General features: G+C 54.5%; 1 protein-coding gene across 1 annotated transcript in view; it reads right to left on the bottom strand.

The window, feature by feature from the left end:
* The window catches only part of LOC120922816 (target of EGR1 protein 1-like), a 28453-nt gene extending 10398 nt beyond the window's left edge, over positions 1-18055 (bottom strand). The window contains exons 1-6 of the mRNA XM_040334819.1: positions 17959-18055; positions 10852-10968; positions 9118-9158; positions 8015-8111; positions 4949-5107; positions 721-980 (exon numbers count right to left, since the gene is read on the bottom strand). Coding sequence (XP_040190753.1) covers positions 721-980; positions 4949-5107; positions 8015-8111; positions 9118-9158; positions 10852-10962 — 668 coding nt within the window. The 5' untranslated portion in view covers positions 10963-10968; positions 17959-18055. The remainder of the gene's footprint in view (positions 1-720; positions 981-4948; positions 5108-8014; positions 8112-9117; positions 9159-10851; positions 10969-17958) is intronic.
* Between the last annotated feature and the right edge of the window lie 1170 nt (positions 18056-19225).

Raw genomic sequence — 19225 nt, 5'->3', positions numbered from 1 at the left:
CCCGATTGGCTGAGACAAAGCAGCAGCGGCGCCATTGGCTCCAGCTGCTGTCAATTAAAGTCAGCTAGTCAATCAGGGGAGAGAGGAGGTGTGGCCAGGTTGGGGCTGCGTGTCTGAATGGACACAGGAAGCTGTGACTCGGCTCAGGTGCCCCCCCCATAGCGAGCGGCTTGCTGTGGGGGGCACTGAACAAGAGGCAGGGGCCAGGATCACAAAAAAGGGACCCGAGAAGAGGAGGATCAGGGCTGCTCTGTGCAAATCCATTACAGAGCCGGTGATCTGCCGTGCTGGTTCCACGTATCATGGAAGTTCCAGCGCATGCGCAAACTGATGCGCTGAGCTGGTTCCAGCTATCGGGAAAGTTCCTTCAAGCACTGCGCAGGTGCAAACTTGCTGACGGAAATCCCCGAACGGCGGCCGGCATCCAGGGCGACGTGGATTTTGAGGTAAGTGGCCAGTCGGCCTCACGTCCTCGCTCGCTCGGCCTCCTGGCTCTTTTTTTAACATCCTCCAATCCACGGGGATGTTAAAGAATGAGCCTGGTTGCCGGGCGAGGTTCGGAGATTTCCGTCGGGAAGTTTGCGCCTGCGCAGTCAGTGAAGGAACTTCCCCCATAGGGGAACATTGAGGACAAGTCACCGCCACAGTGTAACATTTGTTATTTTTATAGGAAGCGCACGAGACTTTCCAATGACTTTATATAGAGGATCGGAGGCTCACCATTTCTTATAGGCGTACTCCAGGTAAGAGGCGGTGAAGCGCGTCTCGAACTCCGAGGCGTATTTGGTGTCGTAGATTCCGGCCGGGAACATTTCCGAGAGGTCGGCCACGAAGTTCATGACCTTGTCGGGGAGCTGAGCGTAGAAACTCTGATAGAGGAAGGCCAAGTCTATCAGACCGTTGTGGAGGACGAGAGGCTTCCGGGCCTGGAGCAGCTCCAGGAAGAGAGTGCGGACGCTCTGCAGACGCCGCTCATCGCCCTGCACAGCCACACAGGAGGAGGAGGAGATTATTATTCAGGATTTCTAGAGATCTGATCACACATACAAAGCACTTGTAATATTATTGATCAATACAATAATCTAAATAAACAGGCGAGTTGTACAGCAATGAATCCCAACATGTTTCGCCAAAGCATTGGCTTCTTCAGGGGGTAAGGTACAATCAATAATGTTTATAATTCTACAACGAGTGTTGAATTTGGTTTGTGTTCAGCGTTGTGCAATTAACCAGTTAACCACTTGAGATCCGCGCTATGGTCGAAAGACATCCACAGCGCGGCTCTCAAGTGCCGGGTGGACGTCCATAGACGTCCTGCTGTTGTTGTTCCCTGTGCGCGCAGCGGGGAAACAACGTGCCCGGCGCATCGCTCGGGAGCCGATGCGAGTGCCTGGCGGCCGCGATGTCCGCCAGACACTCGCGATCGTCGGGAACACAGCCGGTAACACAGCAGGACGTGGAGCTCTGTGTGTAATGATGGGGTGTAAACACAGAGCTCCACGTGCTGTCAGAGGAGAGAGGAGACCGATCTGTGTTCCTTGTACATAGGGACACAGCATCGTCACCTCCCCCAGTCACCCCCCTCCCCCCACACAGTTAGAACACACCCAGGATACACATTTAACCCCTTCCTCACCCCCCTAGTGTTACCCCCTTCCCTGCCAGTCACATTTATACAGTAATTAGTGCATTTTTATAGCACTGATCGCTGTATTAATGTGAATGGTCCCAAAATTGTGTCAAAAGTGTCCGATACAATATCGCAGGCCTGACAAAAAAAAAAAAAATCGCAAATCGCCGCCATTACAAGTAAAAAAAAAAAAACAAAAACATAAATCTATCCCCCATTTCGTAGGCACTATAACTTTTGCGCAAACCAGTCGCTTATTGCGTTTTTTTTTTTTTTTTTACAAAAATACGTCGAAAAATACGTATCGGCCTTAACTGAGAAAAAAATTGTTTTTTTTTCAAATAAATTGGGATATTTATTATAGCAACAAGTAAAAAAAAAATATTTTTTTTTTTAAATTGTCGCTCTTTTTTTGTTTATAGCGCAAAAAATAAAAACCGCAGAGGTGATCAAATACCACCAAAAGAAAGCTCTATTTGTGGGGAAAAAAGGACGTCAATTTTGTTTGGGAGCCACGTCGCACGACCGCGCAAATGTCGGTTAAAGCGACGCAGTCCCGGAAGCTAAAATTTCGCCTGGGAACGAAGGGGGTATATGTGCCCAGTAAGCAAGTGGTTAAAGCAGCGCAGTGCTGAATAGCAAAAACTGGCCTGGTCATGAAGGGGGGGGGGGTAAAACCTTCCAGAGCTGAAGTGGTTAAACTGCAAGAAAATATCAATTCATTAAACATTAAATGGAGAAAATAAAAAGCCCCTCCAGCGCTCAGACCAAGAAACTTCTTTACCCAGAGCCGCCATCAGGGGGGGTACAGGCATTACACCTGTAAGGGGCCCGATGGTCGCCAGGGGCCCGGCGCTCCCCCCCCCCCCCGTTTTTATTTCTCGTTTTACCTCCCCCCCCACCTTTAGCAACTCGCGGCAGGAGAGAGAAGAGAAGACTTGACTTTGTTTTGTTCATCAGCGCCAACCCCCCCCCCCCCCGCTTATCTCGCAGCAGGAGAGAGGAGGGCCCCCCCCCCCCTGGTTCTCTGCTCCGGGGGGGGGCCCTGCCTAAAGCTGTGTAAGGGGCCCCAAAATTTGTGATGGCTGCCCTGGTGACACGTAATGATTTTAGTGATGCGGCCCCCGCCTCAGACGGGGGCGATCTTCAGAAAACGCACACAAGAGGGCGCAAACCCCCAGCAGGGGAGTCTCAAACTGGCGGCCCCCCAGCTGTTACGGAACTACAAGTCCCATCATGCCTCTGCCTGTGGGAGTCATACTTGTAACTGTCAGCCTTGCAATGCCTCATGGGACTTGTAGTTCCACAACAGCTGGAGGGCCGCCAGTTGGACACCGCCCTAGTGCATCACCTCCAAAATAGTTTATTGTAAAATCATAAAATGGTAAATCTACTTACAGAAGCAGAATAAAATAAAACCAAGCTGGACAAAAGCAGCAATCCGGCAATGGAGAAAACCTACGCGTTTCGGGAGACTACAGCTCTGAGGAAGGGGGTCTGTCCCCCGAAACGCCTCCATTGTGTGGCTTCGGTGGGGATGCCGATCTCACATGCCGGACGGCTGCTTTTGTCCATGAGGCATTGCAAGGCTGACAGTTACAAGCATGACTCCCACAGGCAGAGGCATGATGGGACTTGTAGTTTCGCAACAGCTGGAGGACCGCCAGTTTGACACCCCCTGCCAGGCGCTTGCGCCCTCTTGTGTGCATTTTCTGAAGATGGTCCGGAGTGAGGCGGGGGCTGCATCGCTGGAATCCCTGCGTGTCGCACTCTCTGGGTGGAGATCTTTGGTCTGAGCGCTGGAGGGTCTTTATACTTTGTCCCTTTAACCACTTAAGGACCGCCTCCTGCACATATACGTCGGCAGAATGGCACGGCTCGGCACAAGCACATACCTGTCCTCTTTAAGTGCCCAGCGCGCCCGCGACCCGGTCCGAAGCTCCGTGACCCCGATCGCCGATTGAGTCGCGTGATCGGTCCCCGGAGCTGAAGAACGGGGAGAGCTGTGTGTAAACGCACCTTCCACGTTCTTCACTGTGGCGCTGTCATTGTGTTTCCCTATAAAAGGGAACACACGATCAATCAATCGATGACGTCACACCTACAGCCACACCCCCCTACAGTTAGAAACACACATGAGGTCACACCTAACCCCTTCAGTGCCCCCCTGTGGTTAACTCCCAAACTGCAATTGTCATTTTCACAGTAATCAATGCATTTTAAATGCATTTTTTGCTGTGAAAATGACAATGGTCCCAAAAATGTGTCAAAAGTGTCCGAAGTGTCCGCCATAATGTCGCAGTCACGAAAAAAATCGCTGATCGTCGCCATTAGTAGTAAAAAAATAATAAAAATGCAATAAACCTATCCCCTATTTTGTAAACGCTATAAATTTTGCGCAAACCAATCAATAAACGCTTATTGCGATTTTTTTTACCAAAAATATGTAGAAGAATACGTATCGGCCTAAACTCAGGAAAAACATTTTTTTTATATATTTTTGGGGGATATTTATTATAGCAAAAGGTAAAAAATATTGCATTTTTTTCAAAATTGTCGCTCTATTTTTGTTTATAGCGCAAAAAATAAAAACCGCAGAGGAGATCAAATACCACCAAAAGAAAGCTCTATTTGTGGGGAAAAAAGGACGCCAATTTTGTTTGGGAGCCACGTCGTACGACCGCGCAATTGTCTGTTAAAGCGACGCAGTGCCGAATCACAAAAACTGGCCAGGTCCTTCAGCTGCATAATGGTCCGGGTCTTAAGTGGTTAATTTAATGAAAAACAATAATTTACACATGAAAAAATGAAAACAAAAGCGAAGTCCCAATAATACATCAATCCATATCTGATAAACAATTATTACAGATCAAAATATGTTTTCATTTTTCACGTGGAAATTATTATTTTTCACAAAATAATTTTTTCATGTAAATTTTTCACCTGTTATTATTTGTCATATTATTATTATTTTTTTTTAATTATCTCTACGTCTATTTTGGTTAATTTTGTGAGTAGATGACCATTTTATGATTTTACAATGAACTGGTTGGGAGGAGATGCACTAGGACAGGGACAGGCAAATAGAAGAACTACAAGTCCCATGAGGCACAGCAAGTCTGAGAGTCACAAGCATCACACCCAGAGGCAGAGGCATGATGGGACTTGTAGTTCTGATATACCTAGAGGTCCACTGATTGCCTATTATGCCTGCACTAGACTCCCTCTTTTACGCGTTTTCACATTGAAGTGACGTGGAAGACAAAATCAAAGATGGGAGGAAAAGTAGAAAACGAAGGAGGAGGGATTTGCGGTCACCTTGTCGTTGCCTTTGTAGTACGGAATCCCGCAGGAATATTGTTTATTGAAGTCAAATCCGTGTTGGACGAGGAATTGCACCGACTGCGGCTCGATGGTGTAATCCTCCATACACAGCAGGGTCAGGTTATAGATCTGCGATAAGTAGACGTTCTTCCCCTATAGAGACAGGGAGATAAAACATGGCGGACGTCAGATACAGACTTCTCTGATTGGCCTATAAGAGCCAAGCTGCGCACTTCTGGGTTTTTTTCATAGATTTTTTATTTCAAAAACAGATCAGTGTTTACAATTCAAACTTCCTAAACATCGTTCTGAACTACAGATGTCCTTCAATGCGCCAGAAAGAAGAAGAACAAGGTGCGAAACATTCAGGGAGCGTTGGTTGGAAGCCATGCTGCTTACCTTACACTTGTTTAAGCATGTGAAATACAGACTGTCTGTGTTGCCCCAAGGCCAGCCATCAGATTAAAAGTAATTACACAAAGGATGGCTCAGGGGATCGCTGAGAGGCGGAGCCGGGAACCGCTCCAGGGCTGTGGGCGGATCCAGACCATATTGCCGTGATCTTTCACCAGCCTGTTCTGTGACGTCAAAAAGAAGAGAAGAAAAAAGGCTCCCCAGCCTAGTGTGTTACTGCTGGGCTCTGATGAAGAGGTCTTTGTAGCCTCGAAACGCGTCAGCCGGCAGTGACACCTCTATTCCCCCTATTTGGAGTGTGGTTCGAGGGACATCTACCAAAGTGTTGTCAACAAGCCTATTATGCTGCTTCCTTACCACTTTTTTATTCATTAAATCGTCTACGGTAACACACTAGGCTGGTGCGCCTTTTTTCTTCTCTTCTTTCTGCTACTAGGATATTCCCCGTCAATGAAGGGCAGCGAGGCCGTTGTTACCGGTTTTGGTATTTTCTCTATGGAACATTGACCATTGGACAATCCACTTGTGCGCAGGAGTTTTTGTTTTCTGGGTCTAAAGTGTTCTGTGACATCAGCTGACAGCGGGCTTCAAGTCCTCTGTCTGCTGAAAACGGGTCATAGGAGTTCATTCCCTGACTTAGTTGTGGTAGGCGGTACACTTTGGTGGGGGTGGGTCAGCCACGCCCTGTGACCTCTGGGTACCCACCTTCTGACTTTTGACCTCTGGGGGAGGTCCCTTTTCCAATTCCTGAGTCCTAGCTTTATTCTTTAATGGGAGACCCTAACCTCCCCACCCTCCCCCCCCACCCTAACTCTGAATTACACTCCAGTGATCCCCATGAGAAGTAAATCTTCAGTTTTTTTCAGGTCCGCCCACCGCTGTCCACATACAGGAGCTGCTGACATTTAATAATCGGACACTTACCTGTGCCGGGGTCCAGCAATGTCGGCACCGCAGCTGATGTTTCCATCCGTCGGGTGCTGCGGCTGCCATTGTGGGTAAGGGAATCCGGCAGAGTAGCCTTACGTCTTCACTCCGGGAACCCTACTGCTCCGCTCCTCTCTCCTACTGGCCCGGGAGAGGAGGAGAGAGCCGAGCGGTGCCGTCAATAGCCATGGCTCCCAGAAGTAGGAACAGGATACCCGTCAAAGACAAGTATCCTGCCCCCCCACAAAGCAATCCAAATGTGGCACCAGAGGCTCTGTGACATCAGCCGACAGCAAGCTTCAGCCCTCTGTCTGCTGAAAACGCGTCACAGGAGTGCAGAGCGAAATACACTCCTGTGATCCCCAGGAAAAGAACAGCCAAACCAGCTTTCCCCGTACTTCTCCTTTAAGAGACGGTGCACTAATCCTTTTTACCCCATCCGCCCTGACCCCCCCCCCCACCCCTCGGATGCACACTTAGCTTGATCCGACGGCCGCCATTCCCCTCTTTGCTTACATCCAGCGCTGCAATCCTCCCGGTCACACCTATGCATTAGTGCCCCATAGACTTCTATAGGGCATGAGATGAATGAAGTCTATGGGGCGCGGCCAGGACAGCAAAGCCTTGCAGAGCTGAAAGTAAACAGACACTGGAGGCCGAGGTCAGCGGATGGAGGGGAATGGGGGGGGGGAAGGTAAGTGTGCATCTGATGGGGGAGGTAAGTGTGCATCTGATGGGGGGAGGTAAGTGTGCATCTGATGGGGGAGGTAAGTGTGCATCTGATGGGGGGAGGTAAGTGTATCTGATGGGGGGAGGTAAGTGTGCAGCTGTTGGGGGGGGGGGGGTAAGTGTGCATCTGATGGGGGGAGGTAAGTGTGCATATGTGGGGGGGAAGGTGAGTATCTGTGGGGGGGAGGGAAGTATGCATCTGTGGGGGAAGGTAAGTATCTGTGGGGGGGGGGGTGAGGGTGTATCTGTGGGGGGGGGGGGGGGGGGGGGGGTAAGTGTATCTGTGGGGGGAGGGAAGTGTGCATCTGTGGGAGGAAGGTAAGTGTATCTGTGGGGGGGGGGTAAGTGTATCTGTGGGGGGGAGGTAGTAAGTGTGTATATCTGTGGGGGGGAGGTAAGTGTATCTGTGGGGGGGAAGGTAAGTGTGTATCTGTATCTGAAAAACGTCAATTTTTTTCCCGAACATGCTGCTGGAGTTGTAAAAAATGATGGTGTGTGGGCTAAAACGACGTGAAAAACCCGCGCATGCTCAGAAGCAAGTTATGAGACGGGAGCGCTCGTTCTGGTAAAACTAGCGTTCATAATAGAGATCGCACATTTCACCGATCTCATGATTAGTGTTGCTTACTAGCCGCAATTGCGCTTTGTTTACGCGGGCGCCAGGGGGCGGGGCCAAGTCCTGCACTCGGTGGCTATGGAAGCCGAATGCAGGACTCAGGAGTGCGCCCGCAAGGTAACCCCCTTGGGAGAGCCGCCGAGGGACCCCAGAAAACAGTCTGTGCAAAACGAGGCGCACAGTGGAGGCAAATATAATAACAAATATGAACCTATAGTGTCACTTTAAGGAGTGATGATTGGTCACTTTTTTGGGAATGATCTTTTTTCATACAATACGCTCACAGTGAATTCAGCTGATCCAATGCGATAAAATCTTTTGATGGTGAAAAGTATAAAACAATCGCTCTCCACCAATCACCAATCACCGCTCACCTTTTCCGGCAGCTCTTTAAAGCAGGCGATTCCCAGGGAGAGGACGGAACGCGTCCGGGCAGCATGACAGATCGCCTTGTAACGTTCCTCAATACACCTAGAAAAGAGAGCCAGATATCTGGGAGTCACACACTACAAAACTATTACCAACCAATCACAGCGCAGATCCAGTCTGTAATTATACATAACCAAATGAAGCTCTGTGACCGCGGGACCCGAGGACCCGATCGCCGCTGGAGTCCCGCGATCGGTCCCCCGGAGCTGAAGAACGGGGAGAGCCGTATGTAAACACACCTTCCCCGTGCTTCACTGTGGCGGCGTCATCGATCGTGTGATCCCTTTTATAGGGAGACACAATCGATGACGTCACACCTACAGCCACACCCCCCTACAGTTAGAAACACATATGAGGTCACACATAACCCCATCAGCGTCCCCTTGTGTTTAACTCCCAAACTGCAATTGTCATTTTCACAGTAATCAGTGCATTTTAAATGCATTTTTTGCTGTGAAAATGACAATGGTCCCAAAAATGTGTCAAAAGTGTCCGAAGTGTCCGCCTTAATCGCTGATCGCCGCCATTAGTAGTAAAAAATAAATAAATGATAAAAATGAAATAAAACTATCCCCTATTTTGTAAACGCTATAAATTTTGCGCAAACCAACCGATAAACGAACGTTTATTGCGAGTTTTGCAGAGGTCAGCCGTGCTGTCCTTGGGCCTCTCCGTGCATTTCCGATCGGCGATGTTTGGCTCTGCTCCGGCGCCCCCCCCCCCCCACCTCAGGCCAAATGTGGTACTGCACACCGCTTTGGCCTGAATCGTGATCATTTTTCAAGACAACACTTGCACCGAGATACGATTTTTAAATATACAGAAGCTCATTAACCGCGTTACTCGCAATCCGAGGCTCCGCTGTACATAAGATAATTCAAAGGATTTTGTACGGTCAGTTTTAAAGCACATGACAGGTTCCCTTTAAACTCTTCCATCAGCCAAGCTGCTCATTTATGTCCAATAAGTAAATCGTTCCCTCAATGTAGAAATCTCCCCCATAAATCAGCACCGCTCCGCACTCTGCATGTAAAGTGACGCTACTTACGGGTTTAGTAAACACTTCCGAGATCCCAACCCGCTCAGCTCCTGCGGGGGACACAAATGTTATCTGTGAACACAACATACAGAGGGTGACAGGTCCTCATAAAAGCCCCCGCCCCCCCCTCCCCTCACAGACTGACACGTCCCTCACCCCCCCCTCACAGACTGACACGTCCCTCACCCCCCCCCCCTCACAGACTGACACGTCCCTCACCCCCCCCCTCACAGACTGACACGTCCCTCACCCCCCCCTCACAGACTGACACGTCCCTCACCCTCCTCCACTGCTCTCTTCCAGCACCATGTGTAAGCTCCAAGTTGGATAATGTCAGAGCTTACACATTGGTGATTGGCTGCTCAGGCTCAAACACGGCACCCTGGGAGGAAGGGAAGATCAGGTCGCTCGACCAAACCCAGAAGCACCAAATATTTCTCCAGAACTGCGACATGGCAACAGAGCGTCAGGAGGGCTGTGAGGGGGGATATCAGTAAGACCCCTCCCACACCGGGGCGCTTTTCAGTCGCTTTAGCGCTAATAATTGCCTCTGCTGAGCGCCTGAAAAACCGCCTCCCATTCATTCCAGTGCGACTTTTCATACCGGGGCGAGGCGCTTGTGGGGCGTTCTGAAAAGTGCAGCAAGCAGCATCTTTGGGGCGGGTTGGGAGCGCTGTGTACACCCCTCCCCCACCGCCCCTCCCCATTGGAATCAATGGGAAGCGCTTGAAAAATGCCACAACACTGAGGTTTATAACCCCTCCCTTGGGGTCAAAATAGCCCGGCTAGCGGCCAAACAGCGCTAAAGTGCTGCCAAAACAAGCGTTTCTCCCCCCCCCCCCCCTACACCCACTCATCTCCCCCCATCCCCTACATCCACTCACCCCCCCCCCTTATCTACTCCCATCTCTACATCCACTCACCCCCACACCCACTCATACCCCCAGATCCACTCACCCTCCCCCACCCCTACACCCAATCATCCCCCCATTGATCCACTCACCCAGCCCACCCCCTTATCTACTCCCATCTCTACATCCATTCACCCCCCAAAACACCCACTTACCCCCACTCATCTCCCCCACCCCTTATCTACTTCCATCTCTACATCCACTCATCCCCCCCACAGCCACTCATACCCCCAGATCCACTCATCACCCCCACAGCCACTTATTTCCCCCCATCTCTACATCCACTCCCCCCCCTTATCTCCTCCCATCTCTACATTCACTCCCCCCCTTATCTCCTCCCATCTCTACATCCACTCCCCCCCTTATCTCCTCCCACTCCCCCCCTCATCTCCTCCCACTCCCCCCCTTATCTCCTCCCATCTCTACATCCACTCCCCCCCTTATCTCCTCCCACTCCCCCCCTCATCTCCTCCCACTCCCCCCCCTTATCTCCTCCCATCTCTACATTCACTCCCCCCCTTATCTCCTCCCATCTCTACATCCACTCCCCCCCTTATCTCCTCCCATCTCTACAGCCACTCCCCCCCCCCACACTCATACCCCCACATCCACTCACCCTCCCCCACTACTACACCCACTCATCCCCCCCTTATCTCCTCCCATCTCTACATCCACTCCCCCCCCCCCCCACATCCACTCATCTCGCCCCCCACATCCACTCATCTCCCCCCAGCCCACCCCCTCATCTCCTCCCTCTCCACCACCACTCATCTCCCCGCCTGTTTACTGATGAGAAGTAAAAGGTGGAGCTCCGATTCCTCCCATCACTCACCGTGTCTACGGCAATAAACGTGGACGTCTTCATCGCCAGCAGAACAGAGGGCCACAGCTCAGAGAAATTTTCATTATAGATGTCGATGACGGGGACATTCAGAGTTGTCATTTTCACCTGAAAGGAGACAAAAACATTGGAGATTGTCACAGGAACAAAAAAAAGCTTTATGCGTATAACAAGACTGACCAATCCCTGTACAGGATTCCACTGGGTGCCCCTCTGATCTCACCAGCCCTCGGCTCTCCTGTCATGGCCGAACTTCTGCAAGAATCTCCACCGGGGAGGGATCCTGGCCGAGGTCTCTGCAGGTATTCTGTGTACAACGTCACTCCAGGGCAAAACATTTGTTGGTGGAGCTCCACCGATGACAGATCTGTTATGCCCACACCAGGGACCCAGGGACCCCACTGGTGACAGATCTCTGTTACCCCCCGTACCAGGGACCCGGAGCCCCACTGGTGACAGATCTCTAATCCCCGCACCAGGGGCCCCACTGGTGACAGATCTCTAATCCCCGCACCCGGGGCCCCACTGGTGACAGATCTCTGTGATCCCCGTACCAGGGACCCGGAGCCCCACTGGTGACAGATCTCTGTGATCCTCGCACCCGGGGCCCCACTGGTGACAGATCTCTAATCCCCGCACCCGGGGCCCCACTGGTGACAGATCTCTAATCCTCGCACCCGGGGCCCCACTGGTGACCGATCTCTGTGATCCCGTACCAGGGACCCGGAGCCCCACTGGTGACAGATCTCTGTAATCCCTGTACCAGGGACCCGGAGCCCCACTGGTGACAGATCTCTAATCCTCACACCCGGGGCCCCACTGGTGAAAGATCTCTGTAATCCCCGCACCCGGGGCCCCACTGGTGACAGATCTCTAATCCTCGCACCCGGGGCCCCACTGGTGACAGATCTCTGTAATCCCCGCACCCGGGGCCCCACTGGTGACAGATCTCTGTAATCCCCGCACCCGGGGCCCCACTGGTGACAGATCTCTAATCCTCGCACCCGGGGCCCCACTGGTGACAGATCTCTGTAATCCCCGCACCCGGGGCCCCACTGGTGACAGATCTCTAATCCTCACACCCGGAGCCCCACTGGTGACAGATCTCTAATCCCTGCACCCGGGGCCCCACTGGTGACAGATCTCTGTGATCCCCGTACCAGGGACCCGGAGCCCCACTGGTGACAGATCTCTAATCCCCGCACCCGGGGCCCCACTGGTGACAGATCTCTGTAATCCCCGCACCCGGGGCCCCACTGGTGACAGATCTCTAAACCCCGCACCCGGGGCCCCACTGGTAACAGATCTCTAAACCCCGCACCCGGGGCCCCACTGGTGACAGATCTCTAATCCCCGCACCAGGGGCCCCACTGGTGACAGATCTCTGTGATCCCCGTACCAGGGACCCGGAGCCCCACTGGTGACAGATCTCTAATCCCCGCACCCGGGGCCCCACTGGTGACAGATCTCTGTAATCCCCGCACCCGGGGCCCCACTGGTGACAGATCTCTAATCCTCACACCCGGAGCCCCACTGGTGACCGATCTCTAATCCCTGCACCCGGGGCCCCACTGGTGACAGATCTCTGTGATCCCCGTACCAGGGACCCAGAGCCCCACTGGTGACAGATCTCTAATCCCCGCACCAGGAGCCCCACTGGTAACAGATCTCTAAACCCCGCACCCGGGGCCCCACTGGTAACAGATCTCTAAACCCCGCACCCGGGGCCCCACTGGTGACAGATCTCTAATCCCCGCACCAGGGGCCCCACTGGTGACAGATCTCTGTGATCCCCGTACCAGGGACCCGGAGCCCCACTGGTGACAGATCTCTAATCCCCGCACCCGGGGCCCCACTGGTGACAGATCTCTGTAATCCCCGCACCCGGGGCCCCACTGGTGACAGATCTCTAATCCTCACACCCGGAGCCCCACTGGTGACCGATCTCTAATCCCTGCACCCGGGGCCCCACTGGTGACAGATCTCTGTGATCCCCGTACCAGGGACCCAGAGCCCCACTGGTGACAGATCTCTAATCCCCGCACCCGGGGCCCCACTGGTAACAGATCTCTGTAATCCCTGCACCAGGGGCCCCACTGGTAACAGATCTCTGTGATCCCGTATCAGGGACCCAGAGACCCACTGGTGACAGATCTCTAATCCCCGCACCAGGAGCCCCACTGGTAACAGATCTCTAAACCCCGCACCCCGGGGCCCCACTGGTGACAGATCTCTAATCCCCGCACCAGGAGCCCCACTGGTAACAGATCTCTAAACCCCGCACCCGGGGCCCCACTGGTGACAGATCTCTAATCCCCGCACCAGGGGCCCCACTGGTGACAGATCTCTGTGATACTCGCACCCGGAGCCCCACTGGTGACAGATCTCTGTGATCCCGTACCAGGGACCCCACTGGTGACAGATCTCTAAACCCCGCACCCGGGGCCCCACTGGTGACAGATCTCTGTGATCCCCGTACCAGGGACCCGGAGCCCCACTGGTGACAGATCTCTGTGATCCTCGCACCCGGGGCCCCACTGGTGACAGATCTCTAATCCCCGCACCCGGTGCCCCACTGGTGACAGATCTCTAATCCCCGCACCCGGTGCCCCACTGGTGACAGATCTCTAATCCCCGCACCCGGTGCCCCACTGGTAACAGATCTCTAATCCCCGCACCCGGTGCCCCCCTGGTGACAGATCTCTGTGATCCCCGTACCAGGGACCCGGAGCCCCACTGGTGACAGATCTCTAATCCCCGCACCCGGGGCCCCACTGGTAACAGATCTCTGTAATCCCTGCACCAGGGGCCCCACTGGTAACAGATCTCTGTGATCCCGTATCAGGGACCCAGAGACCCACTGGTGACAGATCTCTAATCCCCGCACCAGGAGCCCCACTGGTAACAGATCTCTAAACCCCGCACCCGGGGCCCCACTGGTGACAGATCTCTGTGATCCCCGTACCAGGGACCCGGAGCCCCACTGGTGACAGATCTCTGTGATCCTCGCACCCGGGGCCCCACTGGTGACAGATCTCTAATCCCCGCACCCGGTGCCCCACTGGTGACAGATCTCTAATCCCCGCACCCGGTGCCCCACTGGTGACAGATCTCTAATCCCCGCACCCGGTGCCCCACTGGTAACAGATCTCTAATCCCCGCACCCGGTGCCCCACTGGTGACAGATCTCTGTGATCCTCGCACCAGGGACCCCTCCGGTGACAGATCTCTAATCCCCGCACCCGGTGCCCCACTGGTGACAGATCTCTAATCCCTGCACCCGGTGCCCCACTGGTGACAGATCTCTAATCCCCGCACCCGGGGCCCCACTGGTGACAGATCTCTAATCCCCGCACCCGGGACCCCACTGGTGACAGATCTCTGTGATCCTCGCACCAGGGGCCCCACTGGTGACAGATCTCTGTGATCCTCGCACCAGGGGCCCCACTGGTGACAGATCTCTAATCCCCGCACCCGGGGCCCCACTGGTGACAGATCTCTAATCCCTGCACCCGGGGCCCCACTGGTGACAGATCTCTGTGATCCCCGTACCAGGGACCCGGAGCCCCACTGGTGACAGATCTCTAATCCCCGCACCCGGGGCCCCACTGGTAACAGATCTCTGTAATCCCTGCACCAGGGGCCCCACTGGTAACAGATCTCTGTAATCCCTGCACCAGGGGCCCCACTGGTAACAGATCTCTGTGATCCCGTATCAGGGACCCAGAGACCCACTGGTGACAGATCTCTAATCCCCGCACCAGGAGCCCCACTGGTAACAGATCTCTAAACCCCGCACCCGGGGCCCCACTGGTGACAGATCTCTAATCCCCGCACCAGGGGCCCCACTGGTGACAGATCTCTGTGATCCCCGTACCAGGGACCCGGAGCCCCACTGGTGACAGATCTCTAATCCCCGCACCCGGGGCCCCACTGGTGACAGATCTCTGTAATCCCCGCACCCGGGGCCCCACTGGTGACAGATCTCTAATCCTCACACCCGGAGCCCCACTGGTGACAGATCTCTAATCGCTGCACCCGGGGCCCCACTGGTGACAGATCTCTGTGATCCCCGTACCAGGGACCCGGAGCCCCACTGGTGACAGATCTCTAATCCCCGCACCAGGAGCCCCACTGGTAACAGATCTCTAAACCCCGCACCCGGGGCCCCACTGGTGACAGATCTCTGTGATCCTCGCACCCGGGGCCCCACTGGTGACAGATCTCTAATCCCCGCACCCGGTGCCCCACTGGTGACAGATCTCTAATCCCCGCACCCGGTGCCCCACTGGTGACAGATCTCTAATCCCCGCACCGGTGCCCCACTGGTGACAGATCTCTAATCCCCGCACCCGGTGCCCCACTGGTGACAGATCTCTAATCCCCGCACCCGGTGCCCCACTGGTGACAGATCTCTAATCCCCGCACCCGGTGCCCCACTGGTAACAGATCTCTAATCCCCGCACCCGGTGCCCCACTGGTGACAGATCTCTGTGATCCTCGCACCAGGGACCCCTCCGGTGACAGATCTCTAATCCCCGCACCCGGTGCCCCACTGGTGACAGATCTCTAATCCCCGCACCCGGTGCCCCACTGGTGACAGATCTCTAATCCCCGCACCCGGGGCCCCACTGGTGACAGATCTCTAATCCCCGCACCCGGGACCCCACTGGTGACAGATCTCTGTGATCCTCGCACCAGGGGCCCCACTGGTGACAGATCTCTGTGATCCTCGCACCAGGGGCCCCACTGGTGACAGATCTCTAATCCCTGCACCCGGTGCCCCACTGGTGACAGATCTCTAATCCCCGCACCAGGGACCCCTCCGGTGACAGATCTCTAATCCCCGCACCCGGTGCCCCACTGGTGACAGATCTCTAATCCCCGCACCGGTGCCCCACTGGTGACAGATCTCTGTGATCCTCGCACCAGGGGCCCCACTGGTGACAGATCTCTGTGATCCTCGCACCAGGGGCCCCACTGGTGACAGATCTCTGTGATCCTCGCACCCGGTGCCCCACTGGTGACAGATCTCTGTGATCCTCACACCAGGGACCCCTCCGGTGACAGATTTCTAATCCCCGCACCAGGGGCCCCACTGGTGACAGATCTCTAATCCCCGCACCAGGGACCCCTCCGGTGACAGATCTCTAATCCCCGCACCAGGGACCCCTCCGGTGACAGATCTCTAATCCCCGCACCCGGTGCCCCACTGGTGACAGATCTCTAATCCCCGCACCCGGTGCCCCACTGGTGACAGATCTCTAATCCCCGCACCGGTGCCCCACTGGTGACAGATCTCTAATCCCCGCACCCGGTGCCCCACTGGTGACAGATCTCTAATCCCCGCACCCGGTGCCCCACTGGTGACAGATCTCTAATCCCCGCACCGGTGCCCCACTGGTGACAGATCTCTAATCCCCGCACCCGGTGCCCCACTGGTGACAGATCTCTAATCCCCGCACCCGGGGCCCCACTGGTGACAGATCTCTAATCCCTGCACCCGGGGCCCCACTGGTGACAGATCTCTGTGATCCCCGTACCAGGGACCCGGAGCCCCAATGGTGACAGATCTCTAATCCCCGCACCCGGGGCCCCACTGGTAACAGATCTCTGTAATCCCTGCACCAGGGGCCCCACTGGTAACAGATCTCTGTGATCCCGTATCAGGGACCCAGAGACCCACTGGTGACAGATCTCTAATCCCCGCACCAGGAGCCCCACTGGTAACAGATCTCTAAACCCCGCACCCGGGGCCCCACTGGTGACAGATCTCTAATCCCCGCACCAGGGGCCCCACTGGTGACAGATCTCTGTGATCCCCGTACCAGGGACCCGGAGCCCCACTGGTGACAGATCTCTAATCCCCGCACCCGGGGCCCCACTGGTGACAGATCTCTGTAATCCCCGCACCCGGGGCCCCACTGGTGACAGATCTCTAATCCTCACACCCGGAGCCCCACTGGTGACAGATCTCTAATCGCTGCACCCGGGGCCCCACTGGTGACAGATCTCTGTGATCCCCGTACCAGGGACCCGGAGCCCCACTGGTGACAGATCTCTAATCCCCGCACCCGGGGCCCCACTGGTAACAGATCTCTGTAATCCCTGCACCAGGGGCCCCACTGGTAACAGATCTCTGTGATCCCGTATCAGGGACCCAGAGACCCACTGGTGACAGATCTCTAATCCCCGCACCAGGAGCCCCACTGGTAACAGATCTCTAAACCCCGCACCCGGGGCCCCACTGGTGACAGATCTCTGTGATCCCCGTACCAGGGACCCCGGAGCCCCACTGGTGACAGATCTCTGTGATCCTCGCACCCGGGGCCCCACTGGTGACAGATCTCTAATCCCCGCACCCGGTGCCCCACTGGTGACAGATCTCTAATCCCCGCACCCGGTGCCCCACTGGTAACAGATCTCTAATCCCCGCACCCGGTGCCCCACTGGTGACAGATCTCTGTGATCCTCGCACCAGGGACCCCTCCGGTGACAGATCTCTAATCCCCGCACCCTGTGCCCCACTGGTGACAGATCTCTAATCCCTGCACCCGGTGCCCCACTGGTGACAGATCTCTAATCCCCGCACCAGGGACCCCTCCGGTGACAGATCTCTAATCCCCGCACCCGGTGCCCCACTGGTGACAGATCTCTAATCCCCGCACCCGGAGCCCCACTGGTGACAGATCTCTGTGATCCTCGCACCAGGGGCCCCACTGGTGACAGATCTCTGTGATCCTCGCACCCGGTGCCCCACTGGTGACAGATCTCTGTGATCCTCACACCAGGGACCCCTCCGGTGACAGATTTCTAATGCCCGCACCCGGGACCCCTCCCACCAGTCACATGGCTGGACATGCTGGGAGTTGTAGTCTCTCTGTAATTCCAGTACCACAGGGGGAGAGTCACATCATTGGGCCTGTCTGGACATGCTGGGAGTTGTAGTCCTCCAGTTACTGCACTAAGCCTGTGATTGGTGGAGTGCTGAGACTTGTAGTCCTCTCTGAGCTTTATGGAGCCTCCCCTCCCCCCGGAGAAATAACACAATCATTAAACAACATAAGAAATTAATTCATATAAATAAAATTCACATGCCGACAACTGGCGACTTCCTCTACTCCTCCACTTCCGGCGCGCTCTAGTGACGTCTTTCCGACGCGCTTACGTCCCGCCCACACAATTCTACGGGAGATCTGGATTGGAGGAGGGAATCCGCCGCCTGCTCTGACCCCGCCCCCCTACAATTAGAGCCAATCTGGTGGCAGGAGAAGGAGGGGCGTGGCTGTTGGCGTGGAGAGGTGAGTAGTGGAGGGAAATACGATTCTATCGATCCGGAATCTTCCATCATTATTATTATTATTATTATTGATAGAGGAGAGCTCCGCCCACCACTGAGAGCTCCGCCCACCATTATCATTATTACCGAGAGCTCCGCCCACCATTATAATTATTACTGAGAGCTCCGCCCACCATGATCATTATTACTGAGAGCTCCGCCCACCATTATCATTATTACTGAGAGCTCCGCCCACCATGATCATTATTACCGAGAGCTCCGCCCACCATTATCATTATTACCGAGAGCTCCGCCCACCAATATCATTATGACCGAGAGCTCCGCCCACCATTGTCATTATTACCGAGAGCTCCGCCCACCATTATCATTATGACTGAGCGCTCCGCCCACCAATATCATTATTACCGAGAGCTCCGCCCACCATTATCATTATTACCGAGAGCTCCGCCCACCAATATCATTATGACCGAGAGCTCCGCCCACCATTGTCATTATTACCGAGAGCTCCGCCCACCATTATCATTATGACTGAGCGCTCCGCCCACCAATATCATTATTACTGAGAGCTCCGCCCACCAATATCATTATTACTGAGAGCTCCGCCCACCAATATCATTATTACTGAGAGCTCCGCCCACCAATATCATTATTACTGAGAGCTCCGCCCACCAATATCATTATTACTGAGAGCTCCGCCCACCAATATCATTATTACTGAGAGCTCCGCCCACCATTGTCATTATTACTGAGAGCTCCGCCCACCATGATCATTATTACTGAGAGCTCCGCCCACCACTGAGAGCTCCGCCCACCATTATCATTATGACTGAGAGCTCCGCCCACCATTGTCATTATTACCGAGAGCTCCGCCCACCATTATCATTATTACCGAGAGCTCCGCCCACCAATATCATTATGACTGAGAGCTCCGCCCACCATTATCATTATTACCGAGAGCTCCGCCCACCATTATCATTATTACCGAGAGCTCCGCCCACCATTATCATTATGACTGAGAGCTCCGCCCACCATTATCATTATTACTGAGAGCTCCGCCCACCATTA

The sequence above is a fragment of the Rana temporaria genome, unplaced genomic scaffold (assembly GCF_905171775.1).
Source record: "Rana temporaria unplaced genomic scaffold, aRanTem1.1, whole genome shotgun sequence".
Classification (NCBI taxonomy): Eukaryota; Metazoa; Chordata; class Amphibia; order Anura; family Ranidae; genus Rana; species Rana temporaria.
This window is presented reverse-complemented; position numbering and strand designations above follow the sequence as displayed.